General features: G+C 46.3%; 1 protein-coding gene across 1 annotated transcript; it reads right to left on the reverse strand.

Moving 5' to 3' along the window:
• Positions 1 to 206: 206 nt before the first annotated feature.
• On the reverse strand, positions 207 to 9,722 carry LOC119376718 (ATP-binding cassette subfamily G member 4). Its single transcript, XM_037646462.2, has 5 exons — positions 9,618 to 9,722; positions 7,227 to 7,396; positions 6,490 to 6,590; positions 3,597 to 3,752; positions 207 to 1,329 (listed from the first exon to the last, which is right to left on the reverse strand). The coding sequence occupies exons 2-5, from the start codon at positions 7,348 to 7,350 to the stop codon at positions 985 to 987; spliced, it is 726 nt and encodes a 241-aa protein (XP_037502390.1). The 5' UTR covers positions 7,351 to 7,396; positions 9,618 to 9,722; the 3' UTR covers positions 207 to 984.
• Positions 9,723 to 10,473: the final 751 nt, after the last annotated feature.

Genomic DNA, 10,473 nt, shown 5'->3' on the forward strand with positions numbered 1-10,473 from the left:
ATGTGATGGTTCTCTCCGTGCCCCCGCTTGCATCGATGGCCAGGTATGTTTGGCGTCACGAGAATGAAATAAAATCGGCATGGTTCATCTCTCCGTTGTCGAACCTATGCCCAATCTAGTGATACTGGAGAGTTAGCCTGCCTCTGATTACCTGACATGCTACTTCTAGTGCTTTGTGGTAAATATGAAATACACAGTAGTAACGTAATCATAAAAACAAACCCGTCAAGTGTAATAGAAGAACCCTGCGTTGTTCTTTCTCATTTACCGTGCTCTGCGATGTCATACTGCTGCTGCCGCTGATGTAAAATTCCCTAGGCTTCAAGTTGTCTGCCGACTTCAACTGCAGCCTCGGTTCTGTACCTTTTCGAACCAGGTAATTACACAGCTCTGCCTCTTCGGATTGACTTCAGAAGGCTGACATATCATTGCACTTGATACCAGAGAACTTTTCCGTGAAATGTGGAGAACGATGAGTTACATGTTTCAATCATTCCTATTTGTCACGCTTCTAGAGACTAAGAGTGCTTTGCTTACGGTGCACGTGAGCCTGTTTGTATAAAACACATTAATTCTCCGGAGGCATCATTCGTGGAAGAAAGTAAACATCGCGCGAAAGACTGTCCTTACCGGCGCGCTGCTTCAATGACTAAGAGAGGTAACACTGTGACGTCACGAGTAGCGAATCCCCTGGAAGGCCAAGCCCCATTCCCAGCGTCCTCTCCACCGCTCCACAAATAACACGGCCGAATGTTGCCGCCGAAAATGCGCCCATAGTTGGCAGCGCTGCAGCTAGCCGATTACATTGACTAGTGTGTCACGGAGTAGCGGCATCACTCATTGATGCCGCAGCATGGGCGGAAAAGTCGCGCTTGTTCTTCCCAGCCCGTAAGAAAACGTAAATACTGGGTAGCCGAAGACGTATACAATCCGTCCAGGGCATGTCCGTATTTGACGGCCAATGCTCACTAAGAGTGCATTCGGTCAATTCTTTCTTGAGAGCCTGAACCTGAGTAGAAAGAATCCTAGGATGCGAATGACAATCTCCATAGCGAGAAGGATAAGGCAGAACTCGTGGATTGTCCTGTCTTCCACTCCGGCGCTTCGGAGAAGCTCGTCAGGGTCGTCGTACACACATATGAAGTCGCTGCACGGAAACTTGGCACGGCCGTAGCCGTAGGCCGAGAGCAGAAGGCCGTTGTAAGCGTGGTTGACGAATGACACCTCCGTGAGCCAGCTCACGTATGGCGTAAGCATCTGGCGAGGCGCGAAAGCACCACAGAACATGAACGCCGGCGATACGATGGGAAATGCCACTGTTGCCGCTGACTGCGGAGAAAAACAAATACAGAAAAACAAGATGAGTACACCTTAGTCCAAAGTTTTGTGTGTAACTTCAAAGGCGTGATTTAGATTCATCCTAAAGATGACAAATCAGTTTTGAGAAAGCCGGCAAGATAAAGCGGAGAAGCAAGGTGTGTTAATTTTCCATTTTGTAAGCTTTACCATAAATGAGGAGGCAGGAAGGTCAACCTGACGCGCATCCGGTTTGCTACCCTACTCTGGGGAAGGGTATTAAAGGATGAAGAGATAGGAAGATGGAAAGAAGAGCATACAAAAACATCGCGTAAGCTTAAACAACGCTGCTGCGTTACACGCACGTTCGTATCTTGACAACTTGATAGCATTGGGCGCAGGATCTCAGGCGTATCACATTCCACTCTAGATATTGACACATGTTTGGCCTCATCATCAATGGCAGTACTAGTCGAGTCATGGTGCCTACTGAAGGCTTGCAAAAGCAATTGGCTTGTAAATATGGTGTGGCTTTTGATGGCATGCAGTTAACCTTGCCATGGTGAGCTCGTGTCATTTTTGAAGTTGTGTTGCTTGCGCGGGTGCACAATTTTGGAAATAAATGTGTTTTTACATTAGGTCACAGAGCACTTCAATTCAGTCCCCCGTAATGGTGGTTTAGCAGGTAAGGGAAGGGGTCGAGCTGCTAAGATTGTGGATGCCGGTTCGCTTCCCGGACACGCTTCCCGGACACTTTAAATAACTCCAGGTCGTAAATGTTAACCCAGAACTCCCCACGACGGCGCTCCTCGCAATCATATCGTGGTTTTAGTAAGTTAAACCCCAGAAAAAATAATGAATAATTAACTAACGTTAATCCGGTATGTAGAGTGGGTGAATACAACGAAGGGAATAACGCTGGGAGCTTCAATGCTAAAAATTTTTAGAATAGTTCTCTAAGCGTCAGAATCCCGTGACGTTTCCAATGCAGTATTACGTCGGTAATGCAACAGAGTTTGCTTTAACGGCGCACGATGTAGCCTGCATACTAAGAATTGCTACTAAGAATACTAAGAATAGGAATTATAACTCTTAGAAATTAACCTTCCTCTGCTTCATGCGTAAAAGTTGAGAAAATCGTGTGCACGAGAGACTGCGAGGAAGCAACGCTCACTCTCACATTGGCACCAAACTTCAGGCCTAACCTCAAGCAGCTTTCTTCAGTCACGCTGACCTTCCGTAGCCTATTTTAGCAGAGCTCTGGGAAGCAGAAAGGTAGAGTGGTAAGAACAGTTTCCCCGCTGTGCACTGAAGGCGATAAAGCTGCTAATATACATCACTACATCTGTTCGTGTAACTCTTTCGTGCTCTGAAAGGGAGAGACTAATGAACAGTGTGAAGAAAAGAGGGTTTCCCCACGGATGCTGCGAAGACATTCTATTTCCGGCAGGTGTGCAGGTGATGCGCAAGGAAGTGGCTACTATACTTTTACGTTTTCTGCGAGAGGCAGGTTTAAGCGATGTATGGTGAGCCGTGATACACGGAAAGAGTCGTTCAGGCGAAGCAATTGCCGGTCAGGTCTGCCAGGCAAACCCCGCCTGCGGCAACATCACCACGACCACCACCAACAGTCACAGCTATCTTTTCCTTGTAACTTTAATATGTTTGTTTAACTTACCAACCAGAATATTTGAAACGGAGGTCGTTTATCTAGCGGGAAAACGGAGCATTCTTCAGTGCATAAATTCGAGGCCCTTTTATACTATAACAGGTTTCACATGTTCCGCCCTGTGACAAGCTTTTAAATGCTGTCGCAGTGCGCTTACAATAATGTAATAAAATATGTGAACTATTCGTGCCCCATCACGGTCAGTAGTTTCCTTGTAACAACATTCCTTGCATATTTTTTCCTCCTTGTCATTTTGTAATAATTTCGAGGAATATTTATTTATTTTTCGTTTGTGGTGGTTCGACAGCAAAAAATTATACGAGGTATCTTACACTATCGTTAAGAGGACTTGAAGGCGAAAGCCTTAGCGTCGATGCCGCTGCCCATTGTGCCGTCACCAAATCGGGCGCTTGCTAACGGCCGTCTGCATACGCGAAGCCTCCTTTTCTTTTCTTTCTTTTTCTCATTACACACGCCGCCACCGCTGCCGCCTACGGGAAAATTTTCCGCCACACGTACAGCGACGCCGTCACGTGACTGAGACGCACCGTTATGCCAGATTTTTCACCTTATGCGCCGTGTATCGGGCTTCCGCACTAATATTTCCACCCACGGAGAGATTAAGACTTACCTGCGCGGTGCAGAGTGCTGACGTTGCGAGCGCAATGGCTTGTGAAACGCCACACAGCTGGATGGTGAATAGTAGCATAGCGGCAAAGCGCCAGAGCTCCTGCGGCTGCGCCGTCGGGTAATAGATGGCACCCATATACAATGTTATGGGAAGAACCTGCAGGCGCCGCACATACAAAGAGGAAAGTCATCCTTGGAAAATTAAGGAAACTGAAACAATCTTTACCAGCGCGTTAGTTCAAGAAAAGGAGTTCACTCGAGGCACACAACTTGGAGTGCACTCATGGGCAGCACTCAGGCAGCGCGGTGGTACCAGGACAAAGAAGGAACGACAGGGCCATACGTCCTAGTTCCTTCCTTCGACAGGACAGGAACGACAGAAGAGCGCATGCCCTGTCGTTTTCATCTGTCCAGGTGTGGCCGTGCTAAATATCAGTTCTGACTAACTCGAGGCAGGTAATGGGCTTCAGAAACTTTCGTGGTCACAGGATTTTTTCACGCTAGCTTATCGTCCCGCCTCTTCATTAACTGCGCAATAGAATATTGCGCAAGTGCTCCTTCTCTTCATTTCTTCAAATTCCTAGTTTCGCCAAAGTGAGCAGCAGGAAAGAGATAAATTGTCCGATTCATGGCTAGGAGTTGCTGTTTATCCTATACATGGAAACTCTATCGTTGTAAGATTTTGGGATCGTGTTGCGTGTAAACGACGGTGAGATGCGCTCTTCACCTGTAGAGGCGACCATGGCGTGCAAATGTTCTCGCGGGTTTTGGAAGAAGGCGTCGTAAACATATGGGCGGTGCAACGGTTAGAGAAAGAGTGAACTATATTTAATGTCATTAGAACCGAATGACTTAGGCGATCGAATGAGTTCGAAAAACACATTCGCTGTCGAAGTCGAACCGAATGTATAGTCTCTACACCAGAGACTACTTAAAATGGTCATTTAGTATTCTCAATTCGACACGCATTCGTGCAAACACGCTAATAATGTTGCTTTTTTAAAGGCGTCTGTGATTTTAACGAGCAGGTCTACGGAAGGCTGTCGCAAAATGGTTTTACTCTCCACCTCAGTGGCGTCTGGCCGCCGGCACTGTCGGCCATAATGTAAACAAACGGACGCCTGTGTGCATGTGTATCTGCAGCGATGGAATGAACTCCACGAGCGCACCGGACCGAGGTGGAGATGTTTGCTCTCATAAGGCTATGAGAAGACAATTGTGCGCAGTTTCGTTGAAAGCTGTTTTCCCGCAAGGACGCGTGCGAGACCGCGTTTTGAAAGCGAACAAACGCGGAACGCTCCGAGTTTCCGTCAAATCTCTTCTTCTGGCTTATGCGCGTTCCTTTCAACGCTAAGTATACAAAGCAACTGAATATTTTACTTGCTGCAGCTTAGCGTCGTCGTTCAGCGGTACTACAGTGCCGAGAATAGCGGTACCGCCATGTTAGCCATTCTATCGGCTGTCGCTACTGGCTAAGCGTCGTCTTGGCTTATGGTGGCCAGATATCCTGCGATATGAAATTTTATCCGTGTTTATCTAGCGATGCGACTTCCCACATGCCTTTAAAATAAAGAACTTCGCTTTCATGCCACTCTATATTTACCTTCCTCAACTTTTCCGGCCATTTTTTTTTTCTGAATTATCGACATTGATATCATGAACGAATGACATTACTTTTTCCTGTGTAGCACCGCCACGGATCGAATGGCATTCGTTGCGCCGAATGACATTCGAACCTAATGACATTAACACCTCCAGTGTGACAGGGGTATTTAGTATATCTTGCTGAATCATAGGAACACTGAAGCAATAACACTATATACGTACTCCTACGATACAGGCGCCATGTCAGGTTAACGTCTGTGGTTAACAACAGACGTTAACCTGACATGGCGCCTGTATCTTAGGAGTACGTATATAGTGTTTATTGCTTCAGTGTTTATTGCTTTCTTGTAAAATTAGATAGCCATCACCACCCACAATTGAGGCTGCACGGACATTACGATTGCATAGGGTGTTTTCGAAACCAGTTTATAGATCTGGCGTGGCTCTGTGGTAGAATAACTGACTGCCATGCGGAATGGTTGGGTTCAATTCCTGCTGGGATCCTAATTTTTACTCTTTCCATCCGTCGGATCAACGCTGCCGATATCGGTTTCTGTTAACGCTGTCGCATTTGAATTACCAATGTTTGTTTTCGCCGTTCCTAGGTAGATATAAACTCTCAATCATATGTGGCGCATACCCGTGCACCGCGACCCGTGGTAAACGGGTAGTGCCATACGTGTCGTGAGGAAAAGCGCTTGACGACGTATGCGAGAGGATTTTCACGTTAACCTGTCATAACCTGACAGTCATATTCAATAAATCCGCTTACTCTCCCATGCCAATTTTGGTCTACATCAAGCTAAGAAGGCGATCACGAGAGCGATAGACGTAGACGGCTACATAGATTAGAATTAGATAAGATTAGATAGACAAGATAAGATAGATAGATAGACAAGATTAGATAGATAGATAGATAGATAGATAGAGATAGATAGATAGATAGATAGATGATATAGATAGATAGATAGATGATAGATAGATAGATAGATAGATAGATAGATAGATAGATAGATAGATAGTAGATAGATAGATATAGACTAATTCCAGGTGGAAGATTCGTACTCAGCATCTGGGTGGAATAACGCGACGAAAGCGATATCGTCTATGGGCAAGAACGTATTGGGGGTTATATAAACATATATACACTCAAAATATATAGTTTGGTAGTTCTGCAGTGAATGAGACTGCAAGTGTACCCAAGTGTCAGAGTGTGCTTTCTTATTGCATGGTAGAAGTGGGTAACAAAATAAATATGAGCGAGACTATGCAGAACAGTTCTGACTCACTAGAAACGGCAGTTCTGCAATGTAGTACGCCAGGCAGTACGCTTTGAGACCGTACCAACAATTTCGCTGCTCCCTGACTAATACAGACACCTCCACTGGAACTGTAAAGAAAAGAAGAAAATGTACAGTATAGCATTGGATAGAGCATTAATAGAAGAGCTTAAATGGAGCTATTTTAGCTATTTATGCTTAATGATATTTGATGTCAATTGATAACAGGAGCAGTGCATGGGCATACCCCCTCGCCCCCCCCCCCCTTTCTTTAGCAGCACAAAGCAATGGCATATGAATGTTTTGACATACTACCACTTTAGTATTACCCTCTCTCTCTCCTTTATCACTGAATAAGCCAGCTACCAAATAAAAAGCTTTTCAGATGTGCTTATTCATACTGTTCCGTTTTTATTGATGAATGAATGCACTATACCGCCCGGCACCTGCTTCAAACACAGACATCGACTTGTGTAAACTCTCACGCATGCAGACAAATCACGTTCGAGGAGGTGTCTACAATTGTACCAACCCATTGGCACAGATCTACCTGCACACTAGGACCTGTTCGACAAGTAAACAGGACGCTCAGCGCTCGAAGACTACCTCCTTTGCTATCACTCCTAAGGAGGGCAATCCCTGACTGTCATATGGATAATGTTTTAGGTTGACACCGGCTGTGACGCGGCGCTAATCAGAGAATGTCATTGATTCAAGGTGTTGCGCCTTATGTGATGTATACGCACACACAACCGTCGAAGGGAACACGGTCTGGACGACGCAAATGCAGACCACGACGAAGTAGAGCTTGACGCTGTGCACCACCGTGGTGGCGCGGCTGCCCGTGTCATAGAAAAGGATGATGGACATCGCCGCAAACGCTGCGTACACCACCAACTCGCAGCACGGTCGCCACCTACGGGAACATAGTTGGGGCATTATCAGGGTGACATATTTGAACAGAAATGTACCGCGATCGCGCGGTTTAGTGTATAATGGCGGTACCACGGTATACCGTGGCCATGTCACGCGTACCGCCATGTTATACCGACGCCCACACGTGTATTAGATCTTCCAGACAAAGCCAAACTTGTTTAGCATCTAAAACTATAGATGGCACGCCTACGTGCGACTATTTCGGGATGGAAGCGACCATCGAACACTACTGTACGTTTGCGCTCGTTATGACACCCAACGATACCCGCTTAGAATAGCCGTAAACCGACTGCACCGCGGAGGCCATTTTCAGAAATCGAAACTTTTGGGCCATGCCGATGTGCGTCGATGGCGCAGACGACAATTAAGGTTTGCTAGTGGGCCTAAGTCCACGGGTTTCTGCAAGCGCCCGGATACTTGATGTGCTCCTCCGATTGAGCGCGCGATTACTGGTCTCTCTGTCTCTTTTCAACCCTGTACCCCTTTCCACGGTGCAGGGTAGCAAGCGGATGGTTAACCTCTGTGCATTTCTTCGCTCTCGCTCATCGATGTCACTCTATGTGCTATGCGGTACTTGCACTGGCTAATATCCTGCATTTTCCTTTCTTTCCCTCCTTCAAATGTTGTCCCTAAAGGTCGACATTTAAACGCCTCTTTTAGACGCGCAACCTTGACGGCCAAGTTGACGGCGGTGCTATAACACGCTAGTTATAGCGACATTAAAAACCTGATAAAGTGATAACGCTTTATCCCATCAACAGTTGGACATCTCTTATTGCGTTTTCTAACGTCGTACGTTAACCGCCCCTTTATAATATCGTTTTGGTAGATTCAACGGGACATCAAAACATAGGTTAGTCTTCACAGAAAACGTTTTCCTTCGAGATATTTACAAGCGTCCTCCTAGTGAGACGTATACATTATGCGAATACGCATGTCTTGTGTTTCCATTAGTGCCCAAAGAAAAGAACCAGGACAAGTATTCTATGTCTGCAATTAAAATATATTTACAGATTAGTCGTACAAGAGCGATCGCAATATCATGAAGGGTCAGATATAAGATCACGGTGCATTAAAAGTGTGGCAACACAGAAAACTGTATGATCTCAATAATATTAAACGGAAAAGATGTCACTGGCCCTAACGTAGCATAAAGCTACAAATGGGTTTCTTAGAAAGCTTCACCGTGAAGAAAATTCGTCCAGGTCCGGAGATAGAACAGAGTACTCAGAAAGTGTTGGACTATTCAAAGCCCGACACTGAACATTGCAATAAATTCTAGGGAAACCCGCAGAACCAGCTTTCTGATGAAAAATCCGAAAGAATTTCCCTTGTACCTTCGGTCTATACATATCGGTGGACGGCAATATTTCCCCTGCACCGCTAATATTGCTTCTACCTATAAGCGTGCTAGTCAGAGAAGCAGGAACAGCTCGTACAAGTCAAAATTATGTTGTGACTCCGTTTGTTCGTTATCTTATCCCCCCCCCCCCTTTGTGATAGTTGAGTAGTTTCAAGACTAGGCCTACACGAGATCTTTACCGCATGTGAGATTCAGTGGGGTGCTGCAATGTTATAGCGAGTGGCGCCAATGTAACGTGAGTAAAGCCTATACTGAAACAGAGGAAGGGAAAGGTAGGGGGGGGGTCACTATGCCATAGTCCAGAAATCTCGAACTCACCTCAGCTAGCGGGCCGCAGTGACGGAATTTAATCCCGCAAGGGCCGGGACAGCGAAGAAGGCTTATGCGGGTGGGCGGTGCGGGGGAGATGGATTGAAGAAAAGGTCAGCTAACGATGCTATCTGAAAGAAGCTAGGCCTTTCCCATATCTCATATATGGGTAAATTGTGAAGGACTTTTGGCGTCAAGGATTCGAACAACATATCGATACCGATCTGCAGAATGACTAAAATCTGGACGCCGATTCTGTAACATAGAGATTTGTTCTACCGCATGGGTGCCTCACAAGAACGTTTGAGACCAGTCACGCTTGCGCAGCACACCCGAAAAAAGCGTTATTCATCGCAATAGGTGAGAAAATAATGCGTGTGCCATTTAGCAAATCGAATAATTCAGTCACAAAGTCGTAAAAAATGTGGGACGAAGACAGTCATGTGCGGGTGCAGGCCGCTAGAGCGAAAGGTCCGCGGGCCGCGTGTTTGCAACCCCTGCTATAGTCGCAAAGCTTCCAAATACACACCTTATTTCGGATGATGGACAACCAGCATCTCCTCAGCAATGTCCGGAACTGCTGGAGCTGGCTGACTTTAAACGAGTACATACGGTACTGCTCTGATCTTTCCTGAGGGAAAAAGCGCAGTGGAAACAGCTTAGAAGGAACTGCATATGCACACTTAAACATACTTTCGTAATGCACATTAGTGTCCCCTACTTAACACACTTCACTAGAAATTTTTATCCCATTACGCTTTTGCTCCCCTTGAGTAAGACGCATTTGCTAGAATAAGCAGTATATGACACTCTCGGCGGATTTTTGCCGTCGCCGTTATGTCCCGGATATGTTATGTAGTACATATGTAAAAAGGCACAAAGAAAATAAGCATATGACAAAAATTCCGAAGCTCCGACCGGGTATTCGAACCAGCGACACCTCGCTCCCCAGCGCGCTGCGTTAGACAGCTCAACCACAAGCCATGCATGCATCGTCGAAAACACGGTGAGCTATTTATATACACCAATTACCGCTGGTGTAGCAGATCTCGGAGGAGCTTGAGTGTGTTTTCTATCACGCAACGCTCCTACTTCAGTTTAAAACTGCCCTTGGACGCGCACGACGAAGTGGCTCCTTTCTGTACCCACTCGTGATGTGAAACAAAAAAAAAAAAGCTTCTCGGCTCTTCTGCGCCGTTGAGCAGCATTTGCGCCTCCTTCATGGCGTTACCCACCTGCAAACGCTAGGGTGCCTTGATGCGCGCTTTGTTGCGCGTTTAGGGGGGCGCACACATCGAGGCACACTAGCAAACGCCAGTAAAGGCGCTATCAAGCGGCACCAGCGCACTGTCAGACGGCGACTGCACAGCGAAGGCGAATACACC

Source organism: Rhipicephalus sanguineus, unplaced genomic scaffold (genome assembly GCF_013339695.2).
Source record: "Rhipicephalus sanguineus isolate Rsan-2018 unplaced genomic scaffold, BIME_Rsan_1.4 Seq214, whole genome shotgun sequence".
Classification (NCBI taxonomy): domain Eukaryota; kingdom Metazoa; phylum Arthropoda; class Arachnida; order Ixodida; family Ixodidae; genus Rhipicephalus; species Rhipicephalus sanguineus.